This window comes from Manacus candei, unplaced genomic scaffold, assembly GCF_025592945.1.
Source record: "Manacus candei isolate 608988 ecotype Guabito, Panama unplaced genomic scaffold, ASM2559294v1 h1tg000227l, whole genome shotgun sequence".
NCBI lineage: Eukaryota > Metazoa > Chordata > Aves > Passeriformes > Pipridae > Manacus > Manacus candei.
Window position 1 is genome coordinate 70,710 of NW_026138275.1, and position 17,859 is coordinate 88,568.

General features: G+C 56.9%; 1 protein-coding gene and 1 long non-coding RNA gene across 2 annotated transcripts in view; both read right to left on the reverse strand.

Annotated features, from left to right (window-relative positions):
• Nucleotides 1-17,859, reverse strand: part of LOC127464462 (maestro heat-like repeat-containing protein family member 1) — a 136,512-nt gene that overhangs the window by 54,307 nt on the left and 64,346 nt on the right. The window contains exons 25-30 of the mRNA XM_051774800.1: nt 16,168-16,290; nt 13,115-13,194; nt 6,905-7,025; nt 3,461-3,556; nt 2,707-2,811; nt 2,483-2,618 (exon numbers count right to left, since the gene is read on the reverse strand). Of these exons, the coding sequence (XP_051630760.1) occupies nt 2,483-2,618; nt 2,707-2,811; nt 3,461-3,556; nt 6,905-7,025; nt 13,115-13,194; nt 16,168-16,290 (661 nt within the window). The remainder of the gene's footprint in view (nt 1-2,482; nt 2,619-2,706; nt 2,812-3,460; nt 3,557-6,904; nt 7,026-13,114; nt 13,195-16,167; nt 16,291-17,859) is intronic.
• On the reverse strand, nt 7,176-8,047 carry LOC127464465 (uncharacterized). Its single transcript, XR_007901399.1, has 3 exons — nt 7,768-8,047; nt 7,339-7,674; nt 7,176-7,295 (listed from the first exon to the last, which is right to left on the reverse strand). It is a non-coding gene; the product is annotated as an uncharacterized LOC127464465 (long non-coding RNA).

Here is a 17,859-nt window from a genome sequence, read left to right on the forward strand (position 1 = left end):
AATCCCAAGGGGACAAAAATCCCAAAGGGGACAAAAATCCCAAAGAGACAAAAATCCCAAAGGGGACAAAAATCCCAAGGGGACAAAAATCCCAAGCCAGGGGACCCTTTCCAGGTCTGGGATTCCCTGGAACTCCTCTTGGGATGGCTGGAATGAGATGACCTTTTAAGGCTCATTCCAGCCCCAAATCCCACTTCTGGGATTCCCTGGAACTTCTTTCGGGATGGTTGGAATGAAATGATCTTCAAGGCTCATTCCAGCCCCAAATATTCTGGGATTTCCTGGAATTCCTTGGGATGGGTGGAATGAGATGATCTTCAAGGCTCATTCCAGCCCCAAATATTCTGGGATTCCCTGGAATTCCTCGGGATGGCTGGAATGAGATGATCTTTAAGGCTCATTCCAGCCCCAAATCCCAGGTCTGGGATTCCTTGGAACTCCTCTCGGGATGTCTGGAATGAGATGATGTTTTAAGGCTCATTCCAGCCCCAAATCCCAGTTCGGGGATTCCCTGGAATTTCTTTCAGGATGTCTGGAATGAGATGATCTTTAAGGCTCATTCCAGCCCCAAATCCCAGTTTGGGGATTCCCTGGAACTCCTCTTGGGATGGCTGGAATGAGATGATCTTTAAGGCTCATTCCAGCCCCAAATCCCAGGTCTGGGATTCCCTAGAACTTCTTTCAGGATGGTTGGAATGAAATGATCTTCAAGGCCCATTCCAGCCCCAAATCCCAGTTTGGGGATTCCCTGGATCTGCAGGAAGCTCCCCCGCTGCCCGAACCATCCGAGGGGCAGCACTGACCTCTCCTGGCCTGGATCCTGGCCTGGCTCAGGAACAGGGTGGCCAACAGGGCCAGGGAAGTGATTTTTTCCTGGTGAGGCCACCCCTGGAGTGCTGTGTCCAGTTCTGGGCCCTCAGCTCAGGAAGGACATGGAGGGGCTGGAGCAGGGCCAGAGGAGAGCAACGAGGCTGGGGAAGGGTCTGGAGCACAATTCCCATGAGGAGAGGCTGAGGGAGCTGGGGGGGCTCAGCCTGGAGAGGAGGAGGCTCAGGGGAGACCTCCTCACTCTCTGCAACTCCCTGCCAGGAGGGGGGAGCCAGGGGGGGGTTGGTCTCTTTTCCCATCAGCAAGACAAGAGGGCTGGGTCTGGAGCTGTGCCAGGGGAGGTTTAGGTTGGATATCAGGAAGAATTTCTTTCCAGAGAGGGTGATCAGCCCTTGGAATGGGAGGGGGTGGATTCTCCATCCCTGGAGGTGTTTAAGGACAGACTGGATGTGGCATCAGTGCCATGGGCTGGGAACCACGGCGGGGTTGGATCAAGGGTTGGACTGGATGATCTCAGAGGTCTTTTCCAACCTGGTTGATTCTCTGATTCTATAATTTTGTGATTCTCTGATTATTCTGATTCTGCCCCTGGACTCAGCGCTGGTGAGGCCACCCCTGGAGTGCTGTGTCCATTCTGGGCCCTCAGCTCAGGAAGGACATGGAGGGGCTGGAGCAGGGCCAGAGGAGAGCAACGAGGCTGGGGAAGGGACTGGAGCACAATTCCTGTGAGGAGAGGCTGAGGGAGCTGGGGGGGCTCAGCCTGGAGAGGAGGAGGCTCAGGGGAGACCTCCTCACTCTCTGCAACTCCCTGACAGGAGGGGGGAGCCAGGGGGGGGTTGGTCTCTTTTCCCATCAGCAAGACAAGAGGGTTCAGTCTCCAGCTGTGCCAGGGGAGGTTTAGGTTGGATATCAGGAAGAATTTCTTTGCAGAGAGGGTGCTCAGCCCTTGGAATGGGCTGCCCAGGGAAGGGGTGGATTCTCCATCCCTGGAGGTGTTTAAGGACAGACTGGATGTGGCATCAGTGCCACGGGCTGGGAACTGTGGTGGTGGTGGATCAAGGGTTGGACTTGATCTCAGAGGTCCTTTCCAACCCCTCTGATTCTGTGATTCTCTGATTCTCTGATTCTCTGATTCTCTGATTCTCTGATTCTATGATAAGCTGAACTGCACTGCAGCAGCCCATGAACCCAGGTATGCAGCAGAGAGAGAGAGAGAGGGAGAGATCACACAGCAGCAGAAGAGCAAGGACTCAAAGCTACTTTCTTGGACTTCATGAGGAGGAGAGACTGCAACAAACAACTGGAGCTTGGTGAGGGGGGAGAGTTCAGGAGCCCAGAACACTCCCACAGCAAACTGTGTTACATATCAGCCTTGGAAAAGCTGCTCCTGGACTAAAGCAGTTAAAAGGAGGGGCTTGAAAGGACTGACTGATAGAAATGTTATATATATATATGTGCTTTTAGTTTGTACAGTATATTTGTGTAAATAAATGTAAATACTTCCCCCTTCCCCTACAGAAGCCTCTGGCCTGGAAATTTCTCTCTCTTTGGGGCGCTGGGATAAATTGTGGGAAGGGGGCAGGGGGTGGGGGGGGGGGAGAGGCCTGGAAATTGGATTTTGGATTTCTAAAGTGGCTCCAGCTGCCAGACCCACCTTCGTAGCAGAGCTGGATGTAGAGCAGGGAGTGGACACAGTCCACGGAGCGCAGGCGGACGCCGGCCAGGGAGTCGGAGCAGCGCGGGGAGAACAGGGCCAGGAGCAGGCTCAGGTTGTAGAAGGGGGTCACAGTCTGGGCAGGGGGACACAAAGAAGGCTCAGGGGGGACATTCCAGAGGCTGGGAATGCCCTGGAGGGGGGAGCTGAGGGCTCGAACTCACGCTGACGTTGAGCTTGCTCAGGTAGAATTCCAGCAGGGAAGCGCTGAGCTCCACAGCCCGTTCCCGCTCCTGTTCCCGGGGGGACTTGATCCAGGGGCCCAAGTGCTGGGGGAGGAGAGGGGGATTGGGGAATTAGGGAATTTTTCAGGTTGGGAAAGCCCTCAGAGCCCACAGAGTCCAGTTTTCCCCTCATTGCTGTGTCCTGAAACGCTGCATCCACAGGGATGGAGAATCCCCTCCCAAGGATGGAGAATCCCCTCCAAGGATGGAGAATTCCCCCCCCCAGGGATGGAAAATCCCCCCTGGGCAGCCCCTTCCAGGAGGGATTTTTCCCAAGATCCCAAATAAACCTCCCCTGGCCCAGCTTGGGGCCGTTTCCCCTCGTCCTGTCCCTGTTCCCTGGGAGCAGAGCCCGATCCCACCTGGATCCACCCTCCTGTCCCCCTGGATTCCCTCTGATCCCCCCCTTTTCTCCAGGCTGAGCCCCCCCAGCTCCCTCAGGAGTTCTCCAGACCCTTCCCAGCCCCGTTCCCATCCCTGGCCACGCTCCAGCCCCTCCATGATCCCTCTTTCCTTCCCAATCCCACCGGGATGGTCACCTCAGGACACCCAGCCCTGCCCCTGTCCCCAAGTGCCCCCTCCCCAGGGATGCTCCATCCCCCAGGGATGGGGATCCAGGGCTGGGCAGCCCTTCCCAGCAGGGATTTTTCCCCAATATCCCAAATAAACCCCCCCAAATCCCGGGAGAACCCACTGCAAACATGTCCTGGAGCCCGTGGGGTGTCAGGTTCCTGTGCAGGAGGCTCTTGAGCAGGTCCTTCAGGGCACTGAGGGTGTCCCCATAGAGCACCTGAGGAGGGGAAATCATGGAATCAGGGGGTTGGAAAAGCCCTCAGGCACAACCAATCCCCCCCCCCCACGGAATCCCGGAGGGAATTCCGTCCTTCTCTCCCGCTGGGGGCCAAGAAACCCTTTGAAAACTCCCAGAATGGCTGGGAAGGTTCCTGAAAAATCACAGGATCACCAAATCAGGGCAGGGTTTGGGTTCCAGGGACCTCATTCCAGCCCCAAATCCCAGGTCTGGGATTCCCTGGAACTCCTCTTGGGATGGGTGGAATGAGATGATCTTCAAGGCTCATTCCAGCCCCAAATCCCAGTTTGGGGATTCCCTGGAATTCCTCTTGGGATGGCTGGAATGAGATGATCTTTAAGGCTCATTCCAGCCCCAAATCCCAGGTCTGGCATTCCCTGGAACTCCTCTTGGGATGGGTGGAATGAGATGATCTTTAAGGGATGGCTGGAGATGATCTTTAAGGCTCATCCCAGCCCCAAATCCCAGGTCTGGGATTCCCTGGAACTCCTTTCAGGATGGGTGGAATGAGATGATCTTTTAAGGTTCATTCCAGCCCCAAATCCCAGTTTGGGGATTCCCTGGAATTTCTTTCAGGATGGCTGGAATGAGATGATCTTTAAGGCTCATTCCAGCCCCAAATCCCAGGTCTGGGATTCCCTGGAACTCCTCAGGATGTCTGGAATGAGATGATCCTTAAGGCTCATTCCAGCCCCAAATCCCAGTTTGGGGATTCCCTGGAATTCCTCTTGGGATGGGTGGAATGAGACAATCTTTTAAGGCTCATTCCAGCCCCAAATCCCACTTATGGGATTCCCTGGAATTCCTCTTGCGATGGTTGGAATGAGATGATCTTTAAGGCTCATTCCAGCCCCAAATCCCAGTTTGGGGATTCCCTGGAACTCCCCTTGGGATGGTTGGAATGAGATGATCCTTAAGGCTCATTCCAGTCCCAAACATGGGATTCCCTGGAACTCCTCAGGATGGGTGGAATGAGATGATCTTTAAGGCTCATTCCAGCCCCAAATCCCAGTTTGGGGATTCCCTGGAACTCCTCTTGGGATGGGAGGAATGAGATGATCTTTAAGGGATGGCTGGAATGAGATGATCTTTAAGGCTCATCCCTCCCCACGGGCAGGGATAAGACGCTTCCTCTTCCTTTCCAGGATTAATTTCAAGCTAAACTCCCCCCCAAAACACCCCAAACAAACCCACCAGAGCTTGCCAGGCCTGGAAAGGAGGAGGGAATGCTGATTAATTCCCATTTCCAGGGCCCAGATGCTTCCAGAGCCCCGGGGCTGCCCCCAAACCCTGACACGGCGTCCGGAGCCACCCGGCAGCCGCAGCAGCTTCATTAGCGGCGGGTTAATTGCCCCTCATTAAGGGAGCCGGGGCCCGGCTGGGGAGCAGCTGCTGCCTCTGGAGCAGTCAGGGATGGGAATTGGCCCCGCGGGGTTTTCCAGGATCGTTGGATTCTCCCCGCCGGGAGTTCGCGTTCCCCTTGGGAGGGGGAGCTCCTGTTTCCCTCTGGGTCTCCAGATGGAAAAGGGAAAAGTGGGAAAAGGGGAAAAGGGGGCGGCTGGATGGAAAACGGGGGGATCCCGGTGGATTTTGGGGATGAGGGAGATGATGGGATGCGGGTCCTGCCCCAAAACAGCGTCCTGGGGAGGGGGGGTGTGAGCAGAGCTGCGGCCCCAGGACACGGCACCACAACCCCCCGGCTCTGCATCCCAACATTCCTGAGGGATGGGGGCTGGGATGGAATTCCCAGAGGAGCTGTGGCTGCCCCATCCGTGGGAGTGTCCCAGGGCAGGTTGGATCACCCTGGGATAGTGGAAAAGTGTCCCTGCCCACGGCAGGGGGTGGGAATCCTGCAATCCTGCAATCCCGCAATCCCACCCCAACTCCTGCAATCCCACCCCAACTCCTGCAATCCCACCCCAACTCCTGCAATCCCAAAACCTGCAATCCCAAATCCTGCAATCCCAAATTCCTGCAATCCCACCCCAACTCCTGCAATCCTAACTCCTGCAATCCCACCCCAATTCCTGCAATCCCACCCCAACTCCTGCAATCCCACCCCAACTCCTGCAATCCCACCCCAACTCCTGCAATCCCACCCCAATTCCTGCAATCCCACCCAAATTCCTGCAATCCCACCCAACTCCTGCAATCCCACCCCAATTCCTGCAATCCCAAACTCCTGCAATCCCACCCCAACTCCTGCAATCCCACCCCAAATCCTGCAATCCCAAATCCTGCAATCCCAACTCCTGCAATCCCACCCAACTCCTGCAATCCCAAATCCTGCAATCCCAACTCCTGCAATCCCAAATTCCTGCAATCCCACCCCAACTCCTGCAATCCCACCCCAACTCCTGCAATCCCACCCCAATTCCTGCAATCCCACCCAACTCCTGCAATCCCACCCCAACTCCTGCAATCCCACCCCAACTCCTGCAATCCCACCCCAATTCCTGCAATCCCACCCCAACTCCTGCAATCCCACCCCAACTCCTGCAATCCCAAATTCCTGCAATCCCACCCCAACTCCTGCAATCCCACCCCAAATCCTGCAATCCCAAATCCTGCAATCCCAACTCCTGCAATCCCACCCCAACTCCTGCAATCCCACCCCAATTCCTGCAATCCCACCCCGACTCCTGCAATCCCACCCCGACTCCTGCAATCCCACCCCAACTCCTGCAATCCCACCCCAACTCCTGCAATCCCACCCCAACTCCTGCAATCCCAAACTCCTGCAATCCCACCCCAATTCCTGCAATCCCAACAATTCCTGCAATCCCACCCCAACTCCTGCAATCCCACCCCAACTCCTGCAATCCCACCCCAATTCCATCAATCCCACCCCAATTCCTGCAATCCCACCCCAATTCCTGCAGCTCAGCCAGTGGGACTTGAGGAAGGAGGAGGGAATGGAGGAATATCCCCCTGGAAATTGGGGATACTGGGATCAGGGGTTAGGCCAGGCCTGGGAATCCTTTTCCACCCTCTGGGCTCACACTTGGTCATTCCTTGGGATGGGAAGGGGACGGGGGGATGGCTTCAAACTGGGAAAAGGGGAGGTTTCCACGGGATATTGGGAAGGGATTCCTGGCTGGGAGGGTGGGGAGGGGCTGGGATGGAATTCCCAGAGGAGCTGTGGCTGCCCCTGGATCCCTGGGAGTGTCCCAGGGCAGGTTGGATCCCCCTGGGATGGTGGGAGGTGTCCCAGCCCCTGGGATGATCCCGAAGGTCCCTTCCCACCCAAACCACCCAGGAATTCCCCCCGAATTCCACACGGGGGGGGTCTGTGCTCCCTGCATTCCCACCCCTCGGGAATCCCACCTGGTTTTCCAAGGAATGTCCCCCGTTGTCCTGCTCCAGAGGGGGCAGGGCCAGCACACTGGCCAGGCAGGTGTCCAGCAGCTCCGTCCGGTCCGGGTCACTCAGGGGGGGCTCCAGGGGGCTGATCCCGGGATAAGGAAGGAAAACATGGATGCACCCGGGAAGGAGGGGTGGGATCCCCCCATTCTGGTTTTGGTGGGAAGCAGGAAGAGCGTTCCCGGGATGTCAGTCAGGATCTCTGGGATCTTGGGAATATTTGGAGCTGGAGCAACTCAGGATCTCTGGGATCTTGGGAATATTTGGAGCTGGAGCAGCTCAAGATCCCTGGGATCTTGGGAATATTTGGAACTGGAGCAGCTCAGGATCTCTGGGATCTTGGGAATATTTGGAACTGGAGCAGCTCAGAATCCCTGGGATCTTGGGAATATTTGGACCTGGAGCAGCTCAGGATCTCTGGGATCTTGGGAATATTTGGAGCTGGAGCAGCTCAGAATCAGGATCTCTGGGATCTTGGGAATATTTGGAACTGGAGCAGCTCAGAATCAGGATCTCTGGGATCTTGGGAATATTTGGAACTGGAGCAGCTCAGGATCTCTGGGATCTTGGGAATATTTGGAGCTGGAGCAGCTCAGGATCTCTGGGATCTTGGGAATATTTGGAACTGGAGCAGCTCAGGATCCCTGGCATCTTGGGAATATTTGGAACTGGAGCAGCTCAGAATCAGGATCTCTGGGATCTTGGGAATATTTGGAACTGGAGCAGCTCAGGATCTCTGGGAACTTTGGGAATATTTGGAACTGGAGCAGCTCAGAATCCATGGGATCTTGGGAATATTTGGAGCTGGAGCAGCTCAGAATCAGGACCTCTGGGATCTTGGGAATATTTGGAACTGGAGCAGCTCAGAATCAGGATCTCTGGGATCTTGGGAATATTTGGAACTGGAGCAGCTCAGGATCTCTGGGATCTTGGGAATATTTGGAGCTGGAGCAGCTCAGGATCTCTGGGATCTTGGGAATATTTGGAACTGGAGCAGCTCAGGATCCCTGGCATCTTGGGAATATTTGGAACTGGAGCAGCTCAGAATCAGGATCTCTGGGATCTTGGGAATATTTGGAACTGGAGCAGCTCAGGATCTCTGGGAACTTTGGGAATATTTGGAACTGGAGCAGCTCAGAATCCATGGGATCTTGGGAATATTTGGAGCTGGAGCAGCTTAGGATCTCTGGGATCTTGGGAATATTTGGGACTGGAGCAGCTCAGAATTAGGATCTCTGGATCTTGGGAATATTTGGAACTGGAGCAGCTCAGAATTAGGATCTCTGGATCTTGGGAATATTTGGAACTGGAGCAGCTCAGAATCAGGATCTCTGGGATCTTGGGAATATTTGGAACTGGAGCAGCTCAGAATCTCTGGGATCTTGGGAATATTTGGAACTGGAGCAGCTCAGAATCCCTGGGATCTTGGGAATATTTGGAACTGGAGCAGCTCAGGATCTCTGGGATCTTGGGAATATTTGGAACTGGAGCAGCTCAGGATCCCTGGGATCTTGGGAATATTTGGGACTGGAGCAGCTCAGGATCTCTGGGATCTTGGGAATATTTGGAAATGGAGCAGCTCAGGATCTCTGGGATCTTGGGAATATTTGGAGCTGGAGCAGCTCAGAATCTCTGGGATCTTGGGAATATTTGGAACTGGAGTAGCTCAGAATCAGAATCTCTGGGATCTTGGGAATATTTGGAACTGGAGCAGCTCAGGATCTCTGGGATCTTGGGAATGTTTGTGACTGGAGCAGCTCAGAATCTCTGGGATCTTGGGAATATTTGTGACTGGAGCAGCTCAGGATCCCTGGGATCTTGGGAATATTTGGGACTGGAGCAGCTCAGAATCAGAATCCCTGGGATCTTGGGAATATTTGGGACTGGAGCAGCTCAGGATCTCTGGGAACTTTGGGAATATTTGGAACTGGAGCAGCTCAGAATCAGGATCTCTGGGATCTTGGGAATATTTGTGACTGGAGCAGCTCAGAATCAGGATCTCTGGGATTTTGGGAATATTTGGAACTGGAGCAGCTCAGGATCTCTGGGGTCTTGGGAATATTTGGAACTGGAGCAGCTCAGAATCAGGATCTCTGGGATCTTGGGAATATTTGGGGCTCAGGAGGAAGCTCCACGGAATCCTCAGCTCTGCTGGGCATGGGAATGTTGGGAGCACTGGGAAAACTGGGGGGGAAAGGTGGGAAAGCACCAGAGCCCCTGGTTTGAGCCTTGGGGCTGTGTCAGGGAATCAGGGAATCATGGAATTGTGGAAGGACTGACCAGAGGGAGGAACTGGAGAGGGAGGGGAGGGGAAGGGAAAAGGGAAAGGGGAAAGGGAAAGGGGAAGGGAAAAGGGGAAGGGAAAGGGAAAGGGAAAAGGGGAAGGGAAAGGGGAAGGGAAAGGGGAAGGGAAAGGGGAAAGGGGAAGGGAAAAGGGAAAAAGGGAAAGGCAAAGGGAAAGGCAAAGGGGAAGGGAAAATGGGAAGGGAAAAGGGGAAGGGAAAAGGAAAGGGGAAGGGGAAAAGGGAAAGGCAAAGGGAAAAGGTAAAGGGGAAGGGAAAGGGGAAGGGGAAAAGGGAAAGGGAAAAAGGGAAGGGAAAAGGGAAAGGGAAAAGGGGAAGGGAAAAGGGGAAGGGGAAAAGGAAAGGGAGAGGGAAAAGGGGAAGGGTAAAGGGGAGGGGTAAAGGGGAAGGGAAAAGGGGAAGGGGAAAAGGAAAGGGAGAGGGAAAAGGGGAAGGGAAAAGGGAAGGGGAAAAAGGAAAGGGAAAGGCAAAGGGGAAGGGAAAGGAGAAGGGAAAAGGGAAAGGGAAGGGAAAGGGAAAAGGGAAGGAGAGGGAGATGGAGAAGGGGAAAGAGGGAAAAGAGAAGGAGGAAAAGGGAAGGGGGAAAAGGGAAGAAGGTGGAGAAGGGAAGAAGAAAAGAATCCCCTGAGTGGGAAGGGACCCACGAGGATCATCCAAATCCAACTCCTGCCCCTGCACAGGACAATCCCCGGATCCCACCCTGTGCCTGAGAGCCCTTGGGGACATCTGGGGACAGTTGGGGACATTTGGGGTCATCTGGGGACATCTGGGGTCATCTGGGGGCATTTGGGGACATTTGGGGACATCTGGGGACATCTGGGGACCTTTGGGGACATCTGGGGACCTTTGGGGTCATCTGGAGTCATCTGGGGACAGCTGGGGACATCTGGGGTCATCTGGGGACATTTGGGGTCACCTGGGGACATTTGGGGCCAGCTGGGGACATCTGGGGCCAGCTGGGGACATTTGGGGTCATTTGAGAACATCTGGGGACATCTGGGGACATTTGGGGTCATCTGGGGACATCTGGGGACATCTGGGGACAGCTGGGAACAGTTGGGGACATCTGGGGACAGTTGGGGTCATCTGGGGACATTTGGGGCCAGCTGGGGCCATCTGGGGACAGTTGGGGACATCTGGGGACATCTGGGGTCATCTGGGGACATCTGGGGACATCTGGGGTCAGCTGGGGACATTTGGGGTCATCTGGGGTCATCTGGGGACAGCTGGGGACATCTGGGGACATCCGGGGACATTTGGGGACAGCTGGGGACATCTGGGGACATTTGGGGACAGTTGGGGTCATTTGGGGACATCTGGGGACATTTGGGGACATCTGGGGACAGTTGGGGTCATCTGGGGACATTTGGGGACATCTGGGGTCATCTGGGGACATCTGAGGACATCTGGGGTCATCTGGGGACATTTGGGGTCATCTGGGGTCATCTGGGGACATTTGGGGACATCTGGGGACATCTGAGGACAGCTGGGGACATCTGGAGACATCTGGGGTCATCTGGGGTCATCTGGGGACATCTGGGGACATTTGGGGTCATCTGGGGTCATCTGGGGACATTTGGGGACAGCTGGGGACATCTGGGGTCATCTGGGGACATTTGGGGTCATCTGGGGTCATCTGGGGACAGCTGGGGACATCTGGGGACATCTGGGGACATTTGGGGACAGTTGGGGACAGCTGGGGTCATCTGGGGACATCTGGGGACATTTGGGGACATCTGGGGACAGTTGGGGACATCTGGGGACATTTGGGGACAGTTGGGGTCATTTAGGGACATCTGGGGTCATTTGGGGTCATCTGGGGACATCTGGGGACATTTGGGAACATCTGGGGACATCTGGGGCCAGCTGGGGACATCTGGGGCCAGCTGGGGACATTTGGGGACATCTGGGGACAGTTGGGGTCATCTGGGGCTATCTGGGGTCATTTGGGGTCATCTGGGGACATCTGGGGACAGTTGGGGACATTTGGGGTCATCTGGGGACATCTGGGGACATCTGGGGACAGTTGGGGTCATCTGGGGACATTTGGGGTCATCTGGGGACATCTGGGGACATCTGGGGACAGTTGGGGACATCTGGGGACTTCTGGGGACAGCTGGGGACATCTGAGGACAGCTGGGGCCATCTGGGGCCATCTGGGGCCATCTGGGGCCATCTGGGGACATTTGGGGACATCTGGGGACATTTGGGGTCATCTGGGGACATTTGGGGACATTTGGGGACATCTGGGGTCATCTGGGGACATTTGGGGACATTTGGGGCCAGCTGGGGCCATCTGGGGACATTTGGGGCCATCTGGGGTCATCTGGGGACATCTGGGGTCATCTGGGGACAGCTGGGGACATCTGAGGACAGCTGGGGCCATCTGGGGCCATCTGGGGCCATCTGGGGACATCTGGGGACATCTGGGGATATCTGGGGACAGTTGGGGACAGCTGGAGACATCTGGGGACATCTGGGGACATCTGGGGACATCTGGGGACAGTTGGGGTCATCTGGGGCCATCTGGGGACATCTGGGGACATCTGGGGACATTTGGAGACATTTGGGGACATCTGGGAACATCTGGGAACATCTGGGGCCAGCTGGAGACATTTGGGGACATCTGGGGACATCTGGGGTCATTTAGGGCCATCTGGGGACATCTGGGGACAGCTGGGGACAGCTGGAGACATTTGGGGACATTTGGGGACATTTGGGGACATTTGGGGTCATCTGGGGACAGCTGGGGGCATTTGGGGACATCCAGGGACATTTGGGGACATCTGGGGTCATTTGGGGTCATCTGGGGACATCCAGGGACAGTTGGGGACATCTGGGGTCATTTGGGGTCATCTGGGGACATCTGGGGCCAGCTGGGGACATTTGGGGACATCTGGGGCCAGCTGGGGACAGCTGGGGACATCTGGGGACATTTGGGGACATCTGGGGACATCTGGGGACAGTTGGGGACATCTGGGGACTTTTGGGTTCATCTGGGGACATCTGGGGACATCTGGGGACATTTGGGGACATCTGGGGACAGTTGGGGTCATCTGGGGACATCAGGGGACAGCTGGGGTCATCTGGGGTCATCTGGGGTCATCTGGGGACATTTGGAGACATTTGGGGACATCTGGGAACATCTGGGGTCATTTAGGGTCATCTGGGAACATCTGGGGCCAGCTGGGGACAATTGGGGTCATCTGGGGACATCTGGGGACATTTGGAGACATTTGGGGACATCTGGGGTCATCTGGGGACATTTGGGGCCATCTGGGGTCATCTGGGGCCAGCTGGGGACATCTGGGGACATTTGGGGTCATCTGGGGTCATCTGGGGACATTTGGGGTGATCTGGGGACATTTGGGGACATCTGGGGTCATCTGGGGACAGCTGGGGACATCTGGGGACATTTGGGGACATCTGGGGACATTTGGGGCCATCTGGGGCCAGCTGGGGACCTTTGGGGCCATCTGAGGACATCTGGGGCCATCTGGGGACATCTGGGGCCATCTGGGGTCATCTGGGGACATTTGGGGCCAGCTGGGGACATTTGGGGACATTTGGGGACATCTGGGGACATCTGGGGACAGCTGGGGTCATCTGAGGACATCTGGGGACATTTGGGGACATCTGGAGTCATTTGGGGCCAGCTGGGGACATCTGGGGCCATCTGGGGCCATTTGGGGACATTTGGGGACATTTGGGGCCATCTGGGGACCTTTGGGGTCATTTGGGGACCATTTGGGGCCATCTGGGGCCATCTGGGGCCATTTGGGGCCAGGTGGGGATCGGGGCCGTGCTCGGTGGGCGCGGCAGCCCCGGGATTCCCGCCGGGAATTGGGGGGGGACAGAGGGCCAAGGATACACGAGGTGGGTGCAGGTGATCAGGGCGCGCTGGCGCAGCGGCGTCCGCAGCCTGCCCGGGGGCTCCGCCCGGATGAATTCCTGCGGGGAACCACCGGGGGGCACTTCCAGGGGCAATTCCAGGGATGGCCAGGGATGGCCGGGCCTGTCCCGCCCCGGCACAGCCACCTGTGTCCCCAGGTGTCCCCAGGACCCTCCCAGTGCCCCCCAGGACCTTCCCAGTGCCCCCCAGGACCCTCCCAGTGCCCCCCAGGACCTTCCCAGTGCCCCCCAGGACCCTCCCAGTGCCCCCCAGGACCTTCCCAGTGCCCCCCAGGACACTTCCAGTGCCCCCCAGGGCCCCTCAAAGCTCTCCTGGTACCACCCAGGACTCTCTCAGGGCCCCCCAGGACCCTCCCAGTGCCCCCCAGGGCCCCCCAGTGCCCCCCAGGACCCTTCCAGTGTCCCTCAGGACCCTTTCAGAGCCCTCCTGGTGTCCCCCAGTGCCCTCCAGGACCATCCCAGTGCCCCCCAGAACTCCTCAAAGCTCTCCAGGACCCTCCCAGTGTCCCCGAGGACCCTCCCAGTGCCCCCCGGGACCCTCCCAGTGCCCTCCAGGACCCTCCCAGTGCCCTCCAGGACCCTCTTAGTGTCCCCCAGTGCCCCTCAGAGCTCTCCTGGTGTCCCCCAGTGTCCCCCAGGCCCCTCCCAGTGCCCTTCAGGACCCTCTCAGTGCCCTCCAGGACCCTCTTGGTGTCCCCCAGTGCCCTCCAGGACCCTCCCAGTGCCCCCCAGTGCCCCTCAGAGCCCCCCAGGACCCTCCCAGTGTCCCCCAGGACTCCTCAAAGCCCTCCAGGTACCACCCAGGACCCTGCCATTGCCCCCCAGGACCCTCCCAGTGCCCCTCAGGACCCTCCCAGTGCCCCCCGGGACCCTCCCAGTGCCCTCCAGGACCCTCTTAGTGTCCCCCAGTGCCCCTCAAAGCTCTCCTGGTACCACCCAGGACTCTCTCAGGGCCCCCCAGTGCCCTCCAGGACCCTCCCAGTGCCCCCCAGGGCCCCTCAGAGCCCTCCTGGTGTCCCCCAGTGCCCCCCAGGACCCTCCCAGTGCCCCCCAGGACCCCTCAGAGCCCTCCCAGTGTCCCACAGGACCCTCCCAGTGCCCTCCAGGACCCTCCCAGTGCCCCCCCGGACTCCTCAAAGCTCTCCAAAACCCTCCCAGTGCCCCCAAGGGCCCCCCCAGTGCCCCCCAGGACCCTCCCAGTGCCCTCCAGGACCCCCCTAGCGCCACTCAGGACCCTTCCAGTGTCCCTCAGGACCCTTTCAGAGCCCTCCTGGTGTCCCCCAGTGCCCTCCAGGACCATCCCAGTGCCCCCCAGAACTCCTCAAAGCTCTCCAGGACCCTCCCAGTGTCCCCCAGGACCCTCCCAGTGCCCCCCGGGACCCTCCCAGTGCCCCCCGGGACCCTCCCAGTGCCCTCCAGGACCCTCCCAGTATCCCTCAGGACCCTCTCAGTGCCCCCCAGGACCCTCCCAGTGCCCCCCAGGACCCTCCCAGTGCCCCCCGGGACCCTCCCAGTGCCCTCCAGGACCCTCCCAGTATCCCTCAGGACCCTCTCAGTGCCCCCCAGGACCCTCCCAGTGCCCCCCAGGACCCTCCCAGTGCCCTCCAGGACCCTCTTAATGTCCCCCAGTGCCCCTCAGAGCTCTCCTGGTGTCCTCCAGTGCCCCCCAGGACCCCTCCAGTGCCCCCCAGGACTTTCTTAGTGTCCCCCAGACCCTCCCAGTGCCCCCCAGGACCCTCCCAGTGCCCCCCAGCACCCCTCAGAGCCCTCCAGGACCCTCTCAGTGCCCCCCAGGACCCTCCAGTGCACCCTCAGGACCCTCCCAGTGCCCTCCAGGACCCTCCCAGTGCCCTCCCGGACTCCTCAAAGCTCTCCAAAACCCTCCCAGTGCCCCCAAGGGCCCCCCCAGTGCCCCCCAGGACTCTCTCAGTGCCCCCCAGGACTCTCTCAGTGCCCCCCAGGACCCTCCCAGTGTCCCCCCAGGACCCTCCCAGTGCCCTCCAGGACCCTCCCAGTGTCCTCCAGGACCCTCCCAATGCCCTCCAGGACCCTCTCAGTGCCCTCCAGGACCCTCCCAGTGCCCCCCAGAACTCCTCAAAGCCCTACAGGACCCTCCCAGTATCCCTCAGGACCCTCCCAGTGCCCTCCAGGACTCTCTCAGGGCCCCCCAGGACCCCTCAGAGCCCTCCTGGTGTCCCCCAGTGCCCCCCAGGACCCTCCCAGTGCCCTCCACTGCCCCCCAGGACTCTCCTAGTGCCCTCCAGTGCCCTCCAGGACCCTCCTAGTGCCCCCCAAGACCCTCCCAGTGCCCTCCAGTGCCCTCCAGGACCCTCCCAGTGCCCCCCAGAGCCCCCCAGGACCCTCCCAGTGCCCTCCAGGATCCTCCCAGTGCCCCTCAGAGCTCTCCTGGTGTCCCCCAGTGTCCCCAAGGACCCTCCCAGTGCCCCCCAGGACCCCCCCAATGCCCCCCAGTGCCCTCCAGGACCCCCCAGTGCCCTCCACTGCCCCCCAGGACCCTCCCAGTGTCCCCCAGTGCCCCCAGAACCCTCCCAATGCCCTCCAGGACCCTCCCAATGCCCCCCAGTGCACTCCAGGACCCTCCCAGTGCCCTCCAGGACCCTCCCAGTGCCCTCCAGCGCCCCCAGGACCCCTCCAGTGCCCCCCAGGACCCTCCCAATGCCCCCCAGTGCCCTCCCAATGCCCCCCAGTGCACTCCAGGACCCTCCCAGTGCCCTCCAGGACCCTCCCAGTGCCTTCCAGTGCCCCCCAGGACCCCTCCCAGTGCCCCCGAGGACCCCTCAGAGCCCTCCCAGTGTCCTCCAGGACTCCTCAAAGCTCTCCAGGACCCTCCCAGTGCCTCTCAGGACCCCCCCAGTGTCCCCCAGGACACTCCCAGTGCCCTCCAGTGCCCCCCAGGACCCCCCCAGTGCCCCCCAGTGCCCTCCAGGACCCTCCCAGTGCCCCCCAGTGCCCCCCAGTGCTCCCCCCCAGCGCCCCCCGGGCCTCCCTCACCACCATGTGGGCGACGAGCTCGGCCTTGCGGGCGAGGACGAAGCCGGGCGGGCCCTTCCCGCGGGCCACGGCCTGGCACAGCATGGCCAGGCTGCGGATCAGGCACAGCTTCAGCGTCAGGTCCTGCGGGGACGGCCACCATGGCAACGGGGACAACCGGAACCGGCGCCATGGCAACGGGGACACCCAACCGGAACCGGAACCATGGCAACGGGGACACCCGGAACCGGAACCGGCCAGCGGTCGCCATGGCAACGGGGACACCCAACCGGAACCGGCCCCACCATGGCAACGGGGACACCCAACCGGAACCGGCCCCGCGGTCGCCATGGCAACGGGGACAACCGGAACCGTCGCCATGGCACCGGGGACACCCAACCGGAACCGGCCCCACCATGGCAACCGGGACACCCGGAACCGGAAAAGGCCCGCGGTCGCCATGGCACCGGGGGCACCCGGAACCGGACCCGGCCTCGCGGTCGCCATGGCAACGGGGACAACCGGAACCGGAACCGTCGCCATGGCAACGGGGACACCAAGAACCGGAAACGGTCCGCGGTCGCCATGGCAACGGGGACACCCCAGAACCGGGCCTGCGGTCGCCATGGCAACGGGGACCCCCTGGACCCATCCACATGGCAATGGGAATTCCCTGGATCCATCCCCATGGCCGCCATGGCAACGGGGACACCCGGAACCATCCCCACGGTTGCCATGGCAACAGGGATTCCCTGGATCCAGCCCCACGGTCGCCATGGCAACGGGGACACCCCCGGATCCATCCCCATGGTTGCCATGGCAACGGGGACACCCCCTTCCCGGACCCATCCCAACTTTCCAGGAGGTGTGGGGATAATTTTTTTTGGCATTTAATTATTCATTATTATTATTAATTGGCCATTAATTATTTATTCGTCATTTATTCGGAATTATAAAAGTATTAATTAATTTATTAATTTAATATTTATTAATTTAACAAGAATTAGAATTAGTAATTTTATTATTTAAGAGTTATTATAAATAGATTATTATTTATGAATAATACTTATCAAAGTATTTACAGTTTGATAATAATTATAATTAATAATTTTATTTAATAATTCTTATAAATATACTGTGAGTTATTTATTAATAATTTATTAATACTTATCAAAGCATATATTTATATTTATAGTGTAATAAGAATCAGAATAGCAATTTTATTATTTAATGATTATTATAAATAGGCTAATAATTATTTCTTAATAATTTATTAAGAATTATTAAAGTATTAATTTATAGTTTAATAAGAATTAGAATTAGTAATTTTATTATTTAATAATAATTATATTATATTATATTACATTATATTATATTATATTGAGTAAATATTATAAAATTATGGAAATGAAGTGTAAATTATCGAAATTAAAATAATGGTTGTTATTATTGTTATTGCTGCTATTATATTATTATTACTTTTACTGTTACTATCACTATTATTATTATATTATAACAATATATAAAAATATATTGTCATAATATTGCATTATAATAGTTATATGTTATAATAATAATAATATTTGTTTTATAATACCATAATTTATAATATTTATTATATATTTAATTATATAATTATAAATATATAATTGAATATTTAGTTTAATTAATTAAAATAAATAATGTAATGTATAATAGTAATAAATAATAATA